Source organism: Vanessa atalanta, chromosome 13 (assembly GCF_905147765.1).
Source record: "Vanessa atalanta chromosome 13, ilVanAtal1.2, whole genome shotgun sequence".
NCBI classification, from domain to species: domain Eukaryota; kingdom Metazoa; phylum Arthropoda; class Insecta; order Lepidoptera; family Nymphalidae; genus Vanessa; species Vanessa atalanta.
In genome coordinates this window covers 4,222,677-4,244,844 of record NC_061883.1, presented here as the reverse complement: position 1 = coordinate 4,244,844, position 22,168 = coordinate 4,222,677, and the positions used below count along the sequence as shown (strand labels likewise).

The following is a 22,168-nucleotide window of genomic DNA, read 5'->3' as shown; positions in this document are numbered from 1 at the left end:
GTGAAAGTCCCGTCAAAATCGGTCCAGCCGTTCTAGAGATTAGCCGTAACAATTTTTTTTATGGCATTGGGTGGCGGAAGTGCATATGGGCCACCTGATGGTAAGTGGTCACCACCGCCCATAGACAAAGGCGCTGTAAGAAATATTAACAATTCCTTACATCACCAATGCGCCACCACCCTTGGGAACTAAGATGTTATGTCCCTTGTGCCTGTGATTACACAGGCTCACTCACCATTCTAACCGGAACACAACAATATAAAGTACTGTTATTTGGCGGTAGAATATCTGATGAGTGGGTGGTATCTATGTAGACGGGCTTGCACAAAGCCCTACCACAAAGTAAACAGACAGTCAGACAAAAAAAATGTAAAAATAAATGTTATGTTGGTATATGCATTGAGTAAAAAGCGGTTATTGTAATATTGCAAACAGACGCTCCAATTTTATTATACGTATATATTGTCTCAAATATTTATAAGAAATTTATACCACAATAACCTTATAGTATTATATATTATAACTTTATATACTTATCTAAGTATTAAAACATTTCAATGTAATTGGGAAAAGTTTTATTCGGATGGCGTCAAACACGATACCTTGTTATCCGTAAAATTCTATGAGTGACATTAAAACTAAGAACGAACTAACGAAAAGCGCGCTTCCTACTCAACTTTGTTTGGAATATGACAATTTACGCTGAAACATTCTTTGTTTTTATATTTTGCTAAACATGATTTTTATAATTATATTATATATTAGAAAATTGATTTCAATTATATTTCATAATCTATACTATGTGTAAAACTTATGAAACTACTACTACCACTACCAGACTACTACTACCAGAAGATGCAGCGCGATTCGGTCATGGGATTAATATATAATATAGCCATATAAATAACTAAGCTTCAAAGTTTCTCCCGCTTTACATTTTAACTATTGATGTGCTAAATGTGACTTGTGTGTCCTCTTGTGTAATTTGATTTTAATTAAGAAAAACATAACAAAATAATATTCCTATTTATTTACTTCGTACTTAAAATAAACAATATATTTGTTACTCTAAAAACTTACTCGAACTAAAGTAAATTTATTTATTTATTAATTCTTAATTGCACCCAAACTTAAAACTAAAAATTACAATTTTTCTACACAAAGTTGCATGAGGTGCAACAGATTTTGCAGTAAAGCCTAAGATTTACCGACATGAGTTGGTAAATGTAAGTATTTATTATAAAGGGACGACTTTTTCGGACTTTTACCATTCCAACCTAACCTAACATGTAAATCCTAAGATTTATCAAGTGAATGATGTTAAAAGTTCGAATTCCAAAGTTTTATGGACATTTACCATTCATAATCGGTAAATCTTAGGTTTAACTGGAAAATCTTAAGATTTACCGTAGTTCGAGCTTTTACAGTAACATTTACAAATAAAAATATGAACACGGTTTTACGTTTCCTAATTATTATTTTTTTTTTTGACTTCGTAATGCTTGGGATCTTCAGGATTATAATTAACAAAACCAATGTGACAATAAAAAAATATTCATTAAAAAAGTATAATAAGATTCTTTAGCCGCGTTAAAAGTTATAATTTCTCGACGACTACGTAGTATAATACGAGCAACTTCAATAAACTATAAAACAGATTAAATGTTAGGTACAATATTTCAAAGAGAGAAATAAAAAAATCGGAAATAAAACAGAACCACAAAATGTAAATACTAGATTAATGTGTCAAAGAGACGACGTCGCTAATTCTTGATATCAACGAACAAAAATTGCAACGCAAATACTGAGTCACAACTTCACAAAGCGGAGTAACCATCCGTGAGTGAGCTGAGATCGCGTCCATTGTTCTTACTGTTTTTCTTATCTCTGGAGACACTTTTATTATAATGGTTTGAATTTTTATTTAACATTGTGTAATGTTTACGTTTCTCTCTTACTTTGTTGGTTCTAATTGTAATTAGATCAGTTTTAAGTATAGACGTATAGTCTGACATTCATTTATGTGAATCTATTATTAATAGTATTTAATGAAATTGTTAAATTAGGTCTTGTATTTCATATATTATAAAAAGCCGAGATAGCACAGTAGTTAGAGCGCTTTCATCTTAACCGATGATTGTGTGTTCAAACCTAGGCAAGCACTACTGATTTTTCATGTGCTTAATTTGAGTTTATAATTCATCTCGTACTTGGCAATGAAGGAAAACACTGTGAGGAAACTTACAAGTTTAATTTAATTGAAATTCTGCTACATGTGTATCCACCAACCCGCATTCACGGGTATTTCTCCTGAAAAGGGAGAGGAAGCCTTAGCCCAGCAGTGGGATATTTACAGGCTGTTACTTTATACTAAAAAAACATTTATCGAAAATTAAACATTGATTCATTGGCAAGTCTGTGTTTTGTTTTTTTACACTTTAATTTATTTTATTCAATAACTGAATAACGTACTAAAATTGTTATCGTAAGTTTCATTTACAATATTAATTTAATGATATTGTTCAAATGTTTCACAGGCTTTTAAGTATCTACCCCGAGAACCCCCAGGTGTTGGAGGCCCGCCAACAGGCGAGCCAACCGTCAGGGCGTCACGGTAGCATGCGCAAGCGATCCCGTGGCGCCCGCCGAAAGACGGAGAGGGTACCGCTGGTTTTTTAGTGGGTAAACCCGGCGGCCTGGTCGCACTCGGCGTCCAGGGCTCCGGGGAGTCCCACACACCCCCCCACTTTCCATCACGTAGGGGAAGCGCGTAACGCGTTTTTCCAGCGAGAGAAAAAAAAAACTTTTAAGTATCTGCTATACTAATATGTTTTGCTGGACATTTGGTCTACTGTCAGGTTTGGAGCTCACTCCAAACAGATCTAACAGATATAAAGATAGATAACTATCTAACAGATATGTGCCACAATTACACCAGACTTTTTTCACAACCAAACTCGACATGAGAAGTCAGCGGTGCATGCCTGAAATCTAACCTGCAAAAAAATTCAAGATTTGTTTGGGCGATCTCGGCTCTAAATTCGCGCATTAAATAAGGTTGATTTAAATCTAATAGTTTATTCACATTCTGTACTAACCAACCTTAGGAAATACGAAACGTTAGGTTAGCAAAAATAGCATAATTATTTTTATATTCTTTCGCTTAAACCATTCCCCACTCGCTACTAATAAGTAGTATTATTTTAATCTCCTCGGAACTACTCTTGGTTAAAATTAAAATACTTGACTTTTTATTTTCCTAAAGGAAATGCGTAAAAGTTTTATATTTTATTTTTGTATGATTATGCCGTCTATCCACCAATTTTTTTTCTTTATATACATGGTGTTTTAAAATTAATTTTCACTTATAAAGATTTTAATGATGAATAAGTGTAACAATACTATTAAAAACCAAAACCCACGGCGACGCCCGCTTAGAATTTGTGACAAAGTTTTTGACAAAAATGTGTATAGAATTTTTTTATAATCCTTTGTTGGAGAGGGTAGCCTATGTCCGTCCTTGATTCTCTTGATTACTTACTTCATACTAAATTTCATCAAAATCGAATCAGTAGTTTAAGGTGAATGAAAGCCTAACAGACATGCATACAGTAAGAGTTACTTTCGTATTTATAATAGTACAGATCAGTACAGATGAGTATAATGTGTGTAAAAGTGTTTAACGATCGGTCAACCTTTGTGTTACTATATGCCCAAAATAATTATTGTATTTTTATCCGTCAACGGATTCTCATTAGCTGGAGTTACATTACGTTTCGAAGTGTTACTTCAAAGTAAGTTGGTCCAGTACAGCTCTCTCTCTCTCTCTCTCTCTGTCCCTTAGACTACGGGTCTGAATAATACGCTACAGGTGCACTTGTCTTTCAGCACACACTTATCTTTTTACTAATTGGATTAAAATTTAAATAAACTAATCATTATATTATTATTTTTTTGTGTAATAGGTAGGCGGTCGGGCTTATGGGCCACCTGATCGTAATTGGTCACCACGCATAGACATGAAGAAACAATAACCATTTCCTACATTACACCAATGGACCGCCGACCTTGGGAGCTAAGATGTCCCTTCTACCTGCAGTTACACTGGCTCACTCACCCTTCAACACGGAACACAACAATACTAAGTATTGCTGTTTGGCGGTAGAATATCTGATTAGTGGGTAGTACCTACCCAAACGGGCTGTCACCAAGTAAATTATATAAGATTATTTAATAATAATTATTTTAAAGTTACTAGTTTATTATTTGTGATCATAATCTCACCTGTGCTCTGTTAAGGTTCAATATATTTTTTTAATTAGGACCTTAAAGGACCTATCGGACTCCTATAGATAAAGGTGATTATCATTCACGGGTCACACAATCACGTATTTCATGTTACTTCTGACAATTAAGGCTAAAATAAGGAGAATATATTTTTTGGCTTTAAATATTGTTCTGAAAAGAACCTTTGCGAAGGCTGCCTGGTATACACAACGTAAATTCTGGATTAATGTGTCAAAGGCGACATCGTTATTTTGATAACAGGCGCGTGTTAAAATTGAATTGCAGTTATCGAGGATATGAAAGGATGGATTACGAAATATACGGAAAATAATTTGTATTTTAATAATACTTTATAAGTATAATAAAACGAGCGCCATTTTAAAGTAAATAATTATATTTTATCTCTCTTGCTCATTTTATTTAAATACGAATTACACGTAGTTATCTTGAGCCAAATCTGTTGTATGTTTTATTTAAATTAATAAAGCATTTTATACAACACAAGATCATATAGATGATATAAAAACGTGAAGGTATTTGCTTCTCGATTTTCAGATAGGTTATATATTACATATAATTTTATCTAAATAACATAATGTATCTCAAATGTTGGAAAAGAGTAATTACTGTACTGAGATTCTTGCCAGTTTTTCTCGGTAGAATCTAGGTACGTTCCGAACGGATGGTATTTCTACTTAATATAGTTCTGTAAAAGGTGCGAAATGATTAATTAAAGGTGCTTGTAAAAGCCTACTGAAATAAAGTATATTTTGATTTGATGTATATTTAATATAATAACCGGTACGAAATGTAAATTTTTCCGAGAAGACCAAGAGGGAAAATTACTAGTTTCTTTTTCTACCAAATAAATAACATACGAATATTAATTGTATAGAACAGTAAGGTAGGGCCTCCTCTCTATTTGTGGAGGTTTTGAGCTTATTCTACCACACTGCTCCATTGAGGGTACACATGTAGCAGTTTTTTTCTAAAATTAGACACATGCAAGTTTCCTCACGATGTTTTCCTTCATCGCCGAGCATGCGATGAATTAAACATAAATTAAGCACATGAAAATTCAGCGATATTTGCCTGGGTTTGAATCAAACATTATGAGGCATACGTTCTAACCATTGGGCCATCTCGACCACATACTAAACGCCATTGGTTCAGTAAGAAAAGTAAATCATTATCCTATACCACAACATACTCACCTTAAAATTAGTACTGCTGGCTTAAAAACCAATAGTGATAGTATCCGTAGGGTTTCCACTAATCCCTACTAAAATTTAATTAAAATTATGATGTCTAATAATTTACAAACTCCATGCAAATTTTTGGTTATTGAATGTAGTCAAATTTATAGAATTAATAAACTAATTTAACATCATTTGTTTTGTTTGTAGTTATAAAACAGTTAATTAATAAAATGCGAAAAAAGGGATATATCCAATTTATTTTGGTCTTGGGTATTAGAAAACATAATTATAAAGACACATCTTAAGCCAAATATAACATGTATTTTCGGTGAGACACCATTGTAAGCTTTTGAAAGGAAATTGTACGTTTTCAATTGAAGACTATTTTTAAAAATGTTACTATTGATTGTTGTCGTGTTCACCAAAGTCTATATCCAGATTATCATTTTTATATCAATAAATGTGATTACATCAACAAAAGCCTGGTTTAATGCATCGTTTGCCTTTTATGTGACATCATAAAAGATAAACGACGTTCATTAAAAATCCATTGAATTGAGTAATTCAGATATTTTTCCATATCAACATTCAGATCGAATGAAACGTATTTCAATGAAACACAAAATTATAAATCCAACATAATGCTTTATTTTACAAATACTACTATATCATCTAAAGTTACGCAATAATATTATACAAGAGACATCGCATTATATACAGAAATTTCAACATTCAAATACAATATTACGTAAAGATATAAGGCACATTTATAACATCTTAACCCAACAAGAATTATCGTCTACGTGTCTTACCATCGCGTCTATTTTAGGACAAAAGATTTGATTTAGTCAATTTTAGGATAATTGGAAATATTTTAAAGTCAACTATCGAAATGTATTACTTCTAGTTACAGAAAAATATTTACAAAATTTTATCGATTATTACTACGAGTCAAATTTGTTGATCTCTCGAAGGTTACTAATGCGTTTTGGATTGAGACAAATCCTAAATAAATATAAAATTTGACAAGGTTCAAGAAAGAGGAAATAGTTTAACCGAAAAAAAAAGTATGTAAATAAAATAAGCTCAAACGACTCATATTAACGATATGTTAGGAAGACAAGTAGAAATTTATAAGAAGAACATAAACGTAAAAGTAATTGTCAGACTTTGAAGTCATTAACTAAAATTAAAACATTACATAAACTGAAAAAAAAAGCTAAAATCTTTAATAATAGTACGTCTATAATGATACTGGCACGTTTTATTTTAAATTCAACATTTTTAGATTGATATGAATTATTGAAATTACGTCGACTTACATAAAATTTGAGAAAAATATTCTACGATATTTTTTATAACACTATCTATACTATTTATACAGTTAACTGGCAGTATTTTTCTACGCATAAAAATCTTATAAAAATCACAAATGGGAATGTCGTGTAATTTTAACCTAATTTCATTAAAATCCCTGCGAGTTACAAGAAATCAAAATATTTTGATGTGTCATTGTGGTCATATGTAAGTTTCATTGTAATGTAAATATATATGTCGATATAGAGTAAATTGACAATCTTGTAATTTATTATTATTATAATTTATTTAAACTAAAAAGGAAACTACATTAGGATGAATGAAACATGACAGGATTGTAAAAAAAAACATTTTAACACTAAGAGTTCTACAAGGATCGTATTTAGGACTACTTATGTTTCAATTATATGAATATGATAATAGCATGAATTTTTGCTCATACCAGATATTATTTTGTCACAAAAATAAAAACACATATTTAAGACTTCTCAATTAAAATAAGAACGAAAACAATCAGTTCAAATGGCTTATAATAAATTCGCTTAAAATTTGAAATTTTACAAAAATATTCACTTACTACGAACAGTAACTAAAATATTAGATATCATAACAATACCTACCTACATTTATTTCATAAATATTTTCACTAGATCCATCTTCTAGGACATCATTTACATCTAATACAAAATTTGAAGAAATCACAATAGCATCTTTCGAAGCCGTACCATCACTGACGCGATAAGTATCATTACAAGTATTCAAAAAATGTAATTCTATTATTTTTTATAATAATATGTAGCAAGATATGTACAGTAAAAGTTTAAATCTATACCTATATTTAATACTTGACATACAATACTATCTTGTTTATTTTTTATTAAAAATTAAAAATCGTTACATAAAATAATATTGTGAATTGTATTTATTAAAATGTAGACGAAAATTTTTGGACAAAACTTCTTCATTACAAAATAAAATAAAAAAAACTATAAAATTTTCGAAGAAGGGGCGTAACAGTTTAATTTGAAAATCTCTGTACGATGCGCTATCAAAACTCTTTCAATCTAGAGATATTGAAATAAATTCCGGTTTCCTTAGGCCGAGTTAAGCTTCAAATTGAATGACTAATAAGCTATGTGAGTCCGGACATCACATTAAACTATAAATGGTTCTAAAAGTTCGAACACACCACTTAACTTCATGTATTTTAAAGCACGAAATGCGTCAAACACCAAGTGATTTACACTTCAGTCACTTTAAGAATCTTGTCCATTTGAAAGTTTTTTGCTGTTTTATATGAACAGCACTTCGTCGTAGGCCTCCGGCTACTCGGCCGTAAGCTCCGGACTGAGTCTGTCCGCGTTGAAATTCTCCATGTTCCACATCTGCCTCGTTTCTGATTCATTGCATGTTTCCATTACTATTTTATCCTTGTTTCGTGATATCGCCATGCATTTTTCGCTCGAACCGTGTTTAAGTAACTTTGTCTGTAATGTCACGTATAAAATTATTTGTATTGTCATTGTCATACTACAAACGATATAAATATACGAGATTCGACATTCGAAGTTATTATAACAGAATAATTATCACAAGTATGTAAAAAATCGCAAAAACGTACCAGGGATAACAATTAAAAATAACAAATACAAACAGCTTACATATAACACTAAAAAGATAACAATTTCAAATAATAAAGATGGTAATTAAAATGATATTATTATTAAATACTCGTATCAATTATACATATATTAAATATGCATATGGATGCAAACATAATATATTACTCACATTAGGGTCATACAGCCATAATTGATTACCCTTAGCTCCATGACAAGGGTACAACACAACATCGTGACCTGAATAGTCGAGGCAAGTTTCGTCACGACGAATCTCACCATTCTTTGAATACATCCAGTACTGAAAATATTTTTTACAAATATTTTAACATAATTATCCTATCGTAATTTAATCTGAATATGTTAATAAAATTTAATTAAAATATTATATTAATTTACCTACCCAAATACCACACCACAATAAATATACACGTGTATGTATAAATATAAAGCTACCAAATGTTACTTATAAGTAACTAAAAATATACTAGAAATGATTCTAGAAGCCGTTCTATTTTTAAATATTAAGTTTGTTATTTTTGCTTTTTAATATAATGTAGTCAAAGCAGAGCTTATATTTTAATATAGTTAATAGCGAGAATCTTTGGCTTGCGATAAACGTTTATATTCCATGCACTAGTTTAAATATTTATCGGATTTATAAAGTTTCAGAGATTTAATTTTATACTAAAGTAATATATAATATAAATTTATGTTGCTGCTTTAAAATTCCGTATAATAAGATAATACATACGGGACTTCACCAGAAATATATAGGATTATGGATGTAGGATGTAGATACATATAATAATAGTATTATAATCTAACCTTTAATTATGACGTAAATATCGAAGCTTACATACTAATAAAAAAAAACGTAGCGGCAGTACCAAATTTGAAAAAGGTCATTAAAAATGTGTCACACGATGATTTATAGAATAAAGTACCGAATGAAAGTTCCCTTCGTCAATACGATTTCGTGCGTGACCAAACATGGCATGAAGATTAAAAACCTAAATTGTTAGAATTAACTGAATATATGACAAAAGCTATTACGTTGAAAGTTATCGTAACGTCCGCATTAGTATAGCATACAAATAAAAGGATATTCAAAACGTATGCGTGTGGAATAAATAACGAACGGCTCAGCCAGCACGCAATAGCTTTGTTGATTAGTAGTGACGATTTAATAGCGATATAGAATTACAAGAGTTATTCTAGAATTATATTCTATTTGCTACTAATGATGATGTATTCCAAGAACCATTAAGAATTTAAAGCAAAAGCACAGATAACAGTGATCCAGTGAAGGCATTCATTGACAAACCTGGTTGCCGTATTCGCCGTGGCAAGGCCATAGATTCACTGGCTTTTTCATATCTTCAGGTCCCGCGGCGGAGTCGACGCACATATCCGTTGATGGATTCGCGATCTAATGTCATCCACAGTTTTAAAAGGCGTGCCAAAGCAAGCGTGCTGGTAACACTATTACTTGAAGCGTTTCAATTAAATCGAAATTATTATATTTGCTATTCTACAAGTAATAATGTTGCGATGAAGATGAGAATGATTATCGAAACAACAATGATACTATTAAATAACTACTTATTCATCATATAAGAATAAGTTTAAATTTGTGCCATTTAGTTAACCCAAAACAAAACACGACAATCGCATTCCAATACGGTACCTGTTGGCCACCACCCCCGTGGCACGAGTGTAACATAATAGGTTCTACTTCTTCTACGGATCCCTCCACTGATTCACCGTCGATACAATGAGGATGGCCGTTTGCTTCGTTACGAATCTAACAATCGACATAACAAAAAACTAAGGAAATTTCATTCAGTGCCAGACCGTGCTAGAGAAACGTGCTTAAACATGCTAGGAAATCAGAGTGCAAAAAGGGAGACAAACGGACGAAATAAAATTGTTCAAATGACGTTTCAACGTGGTACTGCCGCGACTGGTGCAATTTTAAACGACAAAAGACCTGATTTCCTCCCTGCCGATGACACGGGTATAGGCCGACTGGCTTATGATGATCCGACTTGCGCGTCGGTGAATCCAGACATGTTTTTTCGAAGGCGACATTTCGAATCTGTACAATTAACAATTTTGAAGGGCACAATATTTGTAAATTTATACGATAAAAACAATTGTTGCACTCCACTATTACAATGCAGTACATTATATTGATGGTAATAAGTTTTTATAATTGCTAATTTTGATAATGGAATATGGATAGAACGATAGAAGTTGCATGTCTTCTGATTTATACAAACCTCGCCATGGGCAACCGACTCTCCAGGGATGAATAATTCTGGATAAATATTCTTCAAATACCATTCAAATGATTTACATCCCAGCTTTTGCCTCAATGTTTTCCGGCTAGTAATATCACCAAAATCTCCTTTGTCGTTGCCAACACGTTGATAGTAATACTTCGCATAATCATCTAACCATACCTAGAATAATGAGTTGTTATAACAAATTTGCAATTTTTCTTCATTCTATTTTCACTTGTTTACTAAAACTAGAGACATACCTCGGCTAATCTCACAGAATTTTTCTTAAGCACATTAACCCCAGTTCTCCACTTGTAGGGTGATCTCTTTCTAAATATATGCCCGACGTGTGAGCATGGCACTATTTCAAGGGTGCCACCGCACATCCAAGTTTTGAAAGACAGCTCCAAGTTTTCGCCACCCCATATATCGAAACCGCTATCATAGGTACCGAGTCTTTCGAAGAATTCTTTGTCTATAGCAAAAAGGCCACCGGCCATGGTTGGAGAATATACAGGTTCTGCCGTGTGTTTGTGTCTCGATCTCTCCTTAGCAGGTACCGGGTGCCAATTGAACTGAAGATTCCAATCGAAACCACCGACATTGACCGATGACGAGTCTCTGTAGTGGTACTCGAGAGTGTTATCGTCAATAACATCAATAACTGGACACACGACTGTCGTTTTGTTGCGAGCGATTCTATCTAGTAATGGTTCTAGCCATCCTGCAAATAAATTGACTTGTTTTTTTAATTGGTCACTATAAAGCCATCAAATAATCTATCTTGTTATCGAACTAGTATGAGTTGTGACAAATGTATGATGACTTGTATATTGATTAATAAAGTAAAATATTACAGGATTACGTGAAATTTCATATAATAAGTAAATAAAAAACAACATAATTCTACGAAAACATATACTTAAATCTTATTCATGTTTAAGATTCTCATATAAAATGTCGATATCATTAAAATTCCACTCACCCTCCGTGCACTCGCAGTGGCTGTCGAGGTACGTTAGAACAGGCGCGGTGACATATCGAGCTCCCAGAAGTCTGGCTCTAATAAGGCCTTCGCGTCGAGTTGCACGAACTATCCTCACTTTAGGAAGTGACGACATATAATCGTCTAGCTGTTGCATCAAGTGCGCTGAAACGAAAACTCTTTACTTGTACAGAAGAAAAATAGCTTAAATACATAAAGTGCTCTCTTGAAACTACTTATCAAATTAAATAACACGTGATATATTAAAAGTTTTTTTTTAAATAGAATTGACATACATTTATCTTTTAGCCCTAAGTCACATAAAAGGTTGGCTTTAATATTTATAGATTGCGAGTTGGTGATGGCGGTATTGATATAAATACACAAAGAGATGCTACCCATCTAATGGAATGCTCCAATCGTTGCCATTGGCGAATTTTCCGGAAAGAGGTTCTATCTTACTGCCCGGCACCACATGGTGTGTTTAATGATTATTATTTTTTGCCAATTAGACCAATACACGTAATACGGACGTAAATAACGTCTATTTTTAAAACGTTTAATAAATTAAGTATGATTATAAATCTCGAGACTTTACCGTCCAAGTTAATTGTTATATCTCGTAGTATTGCACTATTATTGCTTCCAACAATCATTCAACATTTTGAAACAATAATAGCCACTCTCCTAACTTGCTCTAGTAAAATCTAATGAAACGTATTTTAATGCTATATGTCATTCCAATTGCCTAAACAAATATAACGATCCTCCGAAATGCGACATTCAATGTATTATTTTAATTTTAGTGATACGGAGAATTCGTATGTCATATGTTTTGACTTTAATTTGAAATTAATTTCCATTCAAATATAAAATAGAATTTTAATTGATATCACTTTCCACGTCCAACTCAGTACTTATGGTCTTTTCTTGGAACGTAGTTAAATATTTAATACATGCATACAAATAAAATATTTAACTAGTTTATACAGAGAAAAATATAGAGTAAATAATTTTAGCAGTATATGATACTTACGCATATCTGAAAAATCATCGACGAGTACAATCTCCTTAATCAAATGAGCTGGTGATCTGTCAATGACCGAATGAACGGTTCGAAGTAACACTGACCAAGCTTCATTGTGGAAGCATATAACTACCGACGTTTGTGGAAGATCTTCCAAGTAGCGTCCAGGTTGCTTACACCTATTGAAGATTGATCAATAAATATAAAACCGAAAAAAAAAAATTGACGACAAATGTACAAAAGTTATTCATAGAAATGGAAACAATCAGTGTCGTGTGCGTATCTGACATCAGATCCATATCTCACCATTCATCTCTGGGGTCGGGTAACTTCCGCCTAATCGATATCAAGTCGCTCACGTACTGATTGAAAGCGTTCTTTTTCCAACCCTCCGATACCGCCAGCTTCGCATCGTCGCTCATATTCGTTGGCAAAACGACCGGTTTGCCGAGTTCGCCCGGTGCGTTGTCCGAACCGGGGGCGGCAATTACGCCGAGCCCTGCAGGATAGAATCGATTAATAAGTCTTTTTGCTTGTTTACGTTTGACGTTGTTGATAGATTCTAGTAGATTAATGCGACTAAAAGTGAATTTTCAATTTCGATTCTTTTAAAAAAGATTAATATTTCTATCGAATACTGTCCCCGTTTTACTCTTTTCATTGTTTAATTTTATTCAGTTTTATAACGTGAAATAATTAATACCATAAGCCACATTACAACTTTGAATAATAAAATGTCTAGATAGACAGTCGAAACACGTATCGAAAAAAATAGTGGCCAACGGTTGGCCACTAAGTTCATGCACACTAGTAAATTAGTATGGCGTTTGACTTTGACTAGAAGGTCAAGCTTAGTTTTCACGCAAACCAAGAAAATAAAGTTGGCTCGTTTGTTTTATTTATTTTGTAGTACCTATGACACTACTGAGTTATATAAATAATTTACACATTATAAATATTTTTAAAAATATAATAATGTGAATATATCTGTTTCAAAGATACATGATATTCTACTGATTTTCTTCAATATAACAGTCTTACTGATTTATATTACCGAGAGAACGCAATACTATTTAGATCTCAATCGGACATAAAACGTAGGCATGTCACATCCGATACGTGTAAAATATTTCTCTAAGCCAATGTTAAAAATAACATGCGTTTAAGTGCTGGGAATTTATGTCATTAAAGATGTTTTGCTTTCCATAGAAAATTACCAGTGTTGCTTTTATAGCTATATTTACGATTTATACACATAAATTACACAGTACAGAATATGAAATAAAAGTAACTCAAATAAAATAACTATTATTGGAAGAAAAAATAAAGATCATTATTTAGTATTGCACATATTCATCAATGTAAAAAAATGCGAATTGAGTTTAGTATACGCGGTGTCGCGATAAATATGTTCTCAAAGTTAATTTATAAAATTTTATTTATCCTTTATATAAAATAATAGGTTTCCGGACGGGCAAACTTTGGAACTAAGATGTTATATCTAATGTGAGTGTAGTAGCACTGCCTCACTCACCTTTCAAACCGGAAAACAACACTAAGTACTAAGTATTGCTGTTTGACAGTAACTACTACGGTACTATGTGATGAAAGGGTGGTTGAAATCCTATCTGGGTAGGCAGGAATGTTCTTAATTGTAATGATAAAGGTTGACAGATCATACTTATCACCAATGTACCGCCAACCTTGGGAGCCAAGAAGTTATGTCCCTTGTGCCTACTCTGGCTCACTCATCCTTCAAACCGAACACAATAATAACTAAGTATTACAGTTTGGCGGCAGAACATATGTTGAGTGGATACCACTCAGACGGGCTGGCACAAAACCCTACCACCCAGTGAAACCTAGCTTCTAAACTAGTTTTAAAAATATACATTGTTTACTCTCAAAAAGATAATATGCCAAAACATTGTAGGTGAAGGCGCGATTCTTAATAATTACCAAAATAATGAAACTAAGCATATAAATTATTTTTTATTAATATTATCATTACCATTATTTTATTTAAAAAGGACATTATTTACAAACAATTTACAATCACAAATATAAATAGCATAATATGTACAAAGAAAGCATAAAGCAATTAGTATTACCTTCTTTGCCTGCGATCCGACCCATCCAGTCGACTCGCGTCGGTGCTGTAGTTGATAAAGGAATATTATCATGCATTATCTACATGGACCAAAACAACGTATATGCTGGACATCTGCCACAACACCTCTGTAATATCCTATTTCAAAATAATCGTCTAAAGAATTTTATTTAAAGAGGTCGATATGACGCTTCCAGCATATTTATTCATTGTATAAATTAGGGAAATCTGATTTAAAAAAAAAAGAATTCTGATTCTAAATTCAAAAAGAAACTTAATTTAAAAGCAGTAATAATGTTTAAGTGATCGTTCTTGTAAAGGAAACCGAATTAGTGCAAATAAGAATACGAAATTCCGAGAGGCAGTGAAATAGTACAAAGCTCTTGGGATAGTTTCATTTTACATTCATTCGACTCTGTAACGTCTTCCCTCATTACCATTTCTATTGCGTGGGCAAGCGGAGAGACAATCGCAGCAAGTTGAGTTTCTAAGGAACTCGGGACAATACTAGCGAGAGAACTAATGGACTCGTGATTTAGAGCGGTCATAAAATCGTGATAGACGATAAAGCTTAGCGAGATGGCACAGGAGGTGAAATTTATAGTAATTAAATAAATTTAAACATAAAATATCCTATTAATTTTAGTCATTAAATATTATCACATGAAATGTTGTAAAATAAAAGGGTGATTTGATTGACGACACATGCTCTTAAAATTGTAAAAAAAAACAATTAGTGCGACGTCAACAAATAGTGATTAGTTACGTATTATCGGATGATTTGTGTTGGATGCGTTATTTTTCAAATGTTTCACCAAGTAACCTACACCATTAAAGCTCGTGCAATTTAAAAAAAAATGTTGTGCAAAACGCTTACCGTCAGATAAGTTGTTTCCATACGACTCGCTTTTCTTTTTCGTTGACGTAGGCTTAGCCATTTTTAGCGGTTTCGCCTCTGCATCTTCGTATTCGATCGGTGGAGCACCGATAGCGTTCCTTGTGCCACCGTTTGTGGTCAGTAACGCAACCATAAACCACAAAGCTGTCAGAATCAGAACAGCTTTCAATATCAAAGTCCTTCTTCTTAAAAAAAACATGGTGTAATATTTCATCTTATGTTTCTCTAGCGTTTATATCATCAATAACTTTTCTTTTTATTATTTCTAAAATATTTTTTATTTTATTTGTAATATAGATACAATCTAAGTTTATGATAGAAAATAGTTTACGTAAAATTTGAGCAAAAATTTTAACACTATCTATAATCACAAATAGGTGACTAGCATCAATTGATGAGATATGTTTGACATTGGCTTGTCTGTGATATAATTCAAGATATGTCCTTCGATACGGAGATATGTAGTATCAATTAAATCTTTCTACATGCTAAAGCATAATAAGCAGCCTAAAGGCTATAAGTCTTCCTTCAGGTAGCCCTGACAAATGAGTTTCTTTCTTGTTTTTTGAGTCATTTCTGAAACTTTTTATGCTTTAATTCTTCGTTCATCATGATGATTGATTCTGTAAAAAAAGAAAAACATATTCAAAATTACTCATGTATGAAAGAGAGGAAGTTACAAAAACGAATAAAGCTAAGGGATAAGTATTATTTTATTTATTAAAAAAATATATATTTACACTAAATAGTAAACAAAAAATAATCTTTAATGTTTGTTTATTATGTCCTACATACACATTACTGCTTTGTTACGAGTGTAATAGTATTTCTATAGAAGTGACGATTACTCTACAAATTTAGATGGAATCTTAGAAAATAATCATCAAAATCATCCCTTAATCCACGAAGGAGTACATCGAATAACGCGTAACATTTTACCAATAACCTTCTTCTATTTCGAAGTAAAATCGGAATTCTGCTAAAACTACACGATTCCTGTAATAGCATGTATTGAAATTATATATTATTCTTAGCCGAGTTTGTAAAATATAATAGGTCCTATAGTTTGGCTGAAATTTTATTTTAAATATGAAATTTATAAATATATTTTTTGATTAGATTCAAATATTTATCTTTCGTGAAATCACGTTTCGCATCTTAAGTATACAACAAGCCCTTATCATTCTATTCACGTCGTAGGAAATTGTTTAAACGATCTCAAATGTTTTGGTTGTTTTGATTAAATTTATGTATGTATTATATTTATTCATTAAATTTATTAGATCATGATATGAAAGTTGATTGTACTGAAGTTGATCTAATTTATAAAAATAAAACATATGTTTATATTCCTCACATTAAAGGTTTTTACTTATATATGTCAGTTTTTTATTAAAATGAATATAATTAACTCGCCAAACAAAGTTTCATCTTGGCGTGTTAATTATTTTGCTAAGTGAAATTCATACAATGAATTTTTGGTCGCAATTGCTCAATCTTCCGATAATAAGATAGACAGTGTTAATTCGACAGATAACAATATTTTTGTCCTGCTCTATTGTTTGTTTCAGCAATTTAATGGTGGAGTTTTACCTTCCTGATGCCAAAGTGGATAAAATCGTCCAGAAAGATATACTTAACGTAAATGTCAATTTAAAAATGTAAAATCAATTAGTAGGCAGACCAACTTTATCAATAAGTAAGGGAAAATATCTTAAGCATAATTAGATATCTTAAAAATGAGAAATCTGAAGATTGATAAAACCGAAATATTCGTTTTATTTTGTCGAGTATACTAATAGTAATATAAGATAACTTACAGGACTGGAAACACAAGTGACTTCAACGAAGTATCTGGAACAAAAAGAAGACAATCTTGAGTATCACACATGTACAGCCTAAAGGCGATAAATTTGATCAAATCTATACGATATCGATTAAAACGTAAATAGCATTTAACCGAAGAACCGAATGACCCGTTAACAGATTAAAACGTTTACGCCCTTCGCGTAACACCCTTCACAATTGTGGAAATGAGTAAACAAATTTATCACGTTTTTCGAAAATATTTGGCGAGTTCAAAGTCTGATATTACCTTTAATTGAATATTTTGAACTACCAAATACGACAATGTAGATCTTGGGGTGTAACCTCTACTTTATAAATTAAAACTGTAATTAAAACAATTAGACGAAGGGTACAGATGAAAAAAGGTACAACAGACGCAAGTCAGTGAAGAAAGAAATAAAAATATAAAAGTTCAAATTACAAGATATCTTTTGTATGTTCGTCTTTTAATATCAATATTCTACCGTTATTCTCAACTTGCGAAGTCGGGATTAGTGGCTAGTTAAAAAACAAATATATATTATCACGGATATTAAACGTATATTTGTTCAGAAAATAATTCAGTTTAAGTATATTAAAAACCAGATTAATTGAATAAAGTAAAATACAGACAGCTTCAGTTTTATTTAACTGTCACCAAATTAATATTTATACGGATAATATCCGTATCAAAAAAAAATTAATGTTAATAGTTTCATATGAATAAAAAATGCCTTTTAAACTTTCCTATTCGAACCAGTTAAAAAATATTTCGAGATATTAAAATAAACGCGTGAAAAAGTACATTGTGTGTGTTGCACAATGCATTAACAAATTACATACGAATAGCGAATGTAAAAAATCTTTATTTTACCCGTTCCATATCGGGATGGATAGCTGGAATAATTCAATAAAAATATTTGTTATCATTGATAAATTTCCTATCTGTATAATTAAAAATTTGTTCAGACATTAAGCTTTGGGCCCATCGCATTTTAAATTTAGAGTGATTTATTTTCAAGTTTTTAACGACCAATAAGGCTCATTAATTATTAGAAATTGACATTTATTACGTTCATTGTAAAATACAAAGCTTTTAACCAGACCAGAGATGTAATGGACGTTATCATCAGAAAATATGAAAGGAGAGAAATAACAATAAATATCACAGCGAACTTGAGCAAGATCTCAAAATGACTGCTGACGGTTGAAAAAGAAGAATCAGCAATCGGAGTTAGTAGCGTGCCGTGTGTGACGCTTATGTTTAAAAAAGTTCACCTATCCAGGCTGATGATAATGGATGAGAAATTCTTAAGCTAATATTATTTAACAGCAAATATTTAGTGAAGCTTAGAGATAGATTAGCTATAGAAACAACAAATCAGACGAAGACCTTGCCCATTTGATTAACATTTACAAGATGTGTTATTTTAAATGTTAAAAAGATTACTGACAAATTCATTATCTCAGATGAAATAGCGTAAAAGTTTTCTGAAATCGGTAATATCTTTTTAATTTAATGATAATACATATTTAATAAAGATCTTTGCAAAACTTTAATTTAATTCAAAAACAAGAAAAATACCAAATTACTCCTCGGTGAATTCATTTAAAATTTATCCGCAGCAGAAGTTAATGCACAATGAAGTTGGAATAAACTTCGGTCTCTTGATATTATTGTTGTGAAGTACACTTCCATTACTGCTTCGAAACTGCAGTAAGTGGAAATGTATTACTATTTATAAAATCCTAGTTAACACACTGCGAACTGTTTGCATTTCATTACAACTTTCTGAATTAAAGACTCAGACGGAGACGAAACACCTGGTCGTATGATAATCAATAGTTTTGCAAATTTTTAGAAGAAAGTAACTAATTACAATGAGTATGACGACATTGTTTATTTAGAAAAAACTAATCTGAATAAAAGCAGAACAGACTCTTATAATAAGTTAGATATTAGTCTAGTCTTCACTTCTTTTCTTTCTTCTTCTCCTTTCCTTTCCTCCTTTGTGAATGAACCTAATATTTTAAGAAGCATTCCTTGATAAGTAACTTATGAGAATCCTGAGCGTAACGTATAAGGCTGGCTGAGAATATTTAAGAAAGAGTATCCGAATACTATTTGGCCATATCTTGCCAAGAGCATTAAGAATGCAAAATGCCGTTTGTCGTCGTTCCCTACAACGCTGAAACTTAAGCTGTTACGTTTCTGGATCCCGCAATCACTCTAGCTCAAACACGAGAACACAGCATTACAAAGTATTAGTTTTTAGTGATAGGATAATTGCCGAGTGTTAAGGTATGCCTTAACTTTGTGAATTTTGACGATATAACATGAAAAAATTGTAAGCCTACTAACATAAAAAGCCAATATATTAGGTATTTAAATAAAATTATATCTAATTAAGTTTGTATCAATTTACGTTTGTATTATTTTCTCCTATAACAATGGAAAATGAATAAATATCCTGATATAATATTAAATTCTTAACAGTGAAATTTCAGACGAATTTAGAACAATACGCGCTGGAAGTTATAAAAGAACTTTTCATAAATGCCTTTCAGAAGTTATTTAATATCTTACATGTATGTCTTGATTAGTAGACATTTGTTTACCTTAAATTTTCACTTATTAGAATAATACATTTTAGTGTGTTGTATTATACAATTATTGTGTTACGAAAATAAAGATAAACAATTGCCTTAAAATAGAAATAAGACTATGAAACGCGAGTAGACCAAAGAGTTTGAGTGTTGTATTGTATTGTGGCATTTTAATAGCTGAGTCGAGATAGATAGAAAACGAGAATCTTAAGCAACGATTGTGGGTTCAATACACCAATGAGTTTTTCATGTAAATATATGTTTTTATAATTAACCTCGTGATGAATAACACCCTAAGGAAGTCTTTATTTATCGAATGAAACTTCTCCCCAAAAGTATAAAACATTTAATGGTAGTAACTTTACAACAAGACATGTGCATGTGTTAGTGCGATGTAATTCTAAATAGCATCGAAGCTTGTGTTACCATTTTAATCCGCAAATGCTTAACTATTTAACTGTTGAGCTGCAATTTGATCCAACTCCTCAGGTCATTAGCTACAAATGGCAAACTAGATCTTCTTAATAAATAAAAGTAAATATTCACATATTCTCTATGTGTTCCTCAATCATTTATCCAATTTTGATGAAACTTTGGCGAAGTGTTCTGCGTGTGCCAGCGAAGGTCCTGACCCAAAAAAAAACTAGTACATTTATTTGTATATTTGTCATTCAATATAAACATTGTACGTAATATAACGTAACGTTCCTTATCTACTTATACGAAACCGATACGTGTACATAGATCAAGATAAAAATAAACAAAAAACGAATCATAATAAATTTTACCTCTTACCATATAAATGATATGACCAAATAATTCAAAATTCTTATCGATATATCAGAACGGCTCAATCCTCATTGGTCGATTGTACCTGGTTTAATGTTGGTCATCTGTAACAGCACACCCGCAGAATCCCCGGTAATTGGGCGTGCGGGGTCGGAATCGTGTAATTCCATTAGTTCGATACCTAAGAGCTATCGATTCCCTGACTAGTAATCCGATTAATTATTTCATTGTCAACTGTATACAATTTATTATGAGACAGTTATATTGAAACGATATTAATTTCCTTTTTATATGTAGCTCTTATTATAATCAATTATAGAATCGTCATAAATAGATATTCTTAGTAACCGTACCATATCTATACCTTTAATATAGTTAACAGAAATACATTAAAATAAAGCAAGAAAACAGACAAATTGCACGTCAAAGCAATAGCTCATTTCGCCTATAAAAATCATTTCACGTAAAGAAATACATCGCAATAAATTTCATGTAACCTAAGCCGCACAGCACAGATAATATATCGCACACACAAACTAGAATGCGAACTGCAAGGTAAAACGAAAGGTCGCCGACCGCCCCGCTTCCCTCCCCCCGAGTATTCTGCTAATGACATTTGTGAGGTATTAAACCCGTCCTTGCATGATACAAATGCAATGACTTTTTGCAACACTTTTTATAAACTTCTATACACCTATCATTTGAAAATGTATTTAGAGAATGCCAACAGTGTAGTTTTCACTACGCTATATTAATAGTCGATTTAAATAGAATTGTGTGATATTTGCATATTTCACCAGAAGTTATGTTTTAAAACGATAAATTTTTAATTTAAACAAAAGCACACATTTTCTTGATAGTCCTCTAATAGTAATTCACAATGAAAAAATGCAAAAAGTGTTATATATTATTATTATATTATATTTATATATAGAACTACGTATATATATAAGCGTATCAATTTTTATGGCATGTGTAGCAAACGAGCAGGAGGCTTACCTGATGGATAGTGCACTTAGACATCTACAACACCTGGAGGTGGGTTGCCTTATACCGATTGTCACGGCGATAAGTTGATATGCTGCAACACTATAAACTAGAGAGTGTAAAAATATTCTCCATGAATTAATATCTACCTATGTGTGACAAATTTTCTGACCGAAAGGTCAATCACGAAGACGGCTATCAATATTATACAAGTAATATTATTGAACA

The 22,168-nt window shown here is 31.9% G+C and overlaps 1 protein-coding gene across 6 annotated transcripts in view; it reads right to left on the bottom strand.

Annotated features, from left to right (window-relative positions):
* Positions 1-6,114: 6,114 nt before the first annotated feature.
* The window catches only part of LOC125068082 (putative polypeptide N-acetylgalactosaminyltransferase 9), a 180,270-nt gene continuing 164,216 nt past the window's right edge, over positions 6,115-22,168 (bottom strand). For 3 of the 6 annotated variants that reach the window (XM_047677076.1, XM_047677079.1, XM_047677075.1), the window contains 11 exons: positions 17,551-17,584; positions 15,710-16,353; positions 14,834-14,878; positions 13,029-13,221; positions 12,732-12,901; positions 11,696-11,860; positions 10,971-11,434; positions 10,708-10,890; positions 10,416-10,523; positions 8,595-8,723; positions 6,115-8,290 (listed from right to left, as the gene is read on the bottom strand). In XM_047677076.1, the coding sequence (XP_047533032.1) occupies positions 8,129-8,290; positions 8,595-8,723; positions 10,416-10,523; positions 10,708-10,890; positions 10,971-11,434; positions 11,696-11,860; positions 12,732-12,901; positions 13,029-13,221; positions 14,834-14,878; positions 15,710-15,944 (1,854 nt within the window). In that variant the 5' untranslated portion in view covers positions 15,945-16,353; positions 17,551-17,584 and the 3' untranslated portion in view covers positions 6,115-8,128. Of the gene's footprint in view, positions 8,291-8,594; positions 8,724-9,749; positions 9,855-10,415; positions 10,524-10,707; positions 10,891-10,970; positions 11,435-11,695; positions 11,861-12,731; positions 12,902-13,028; positions 13,222-14,833; positions 14,879-15,709; positions 16,354-17,550; positions 17,585-22,168 lie in introns of all 6 variants that reach the window. The other 3 variants (XM_047677080.1, XM_047677081.1, XM_047677078.1) reach the window with 3 other exon arrangements.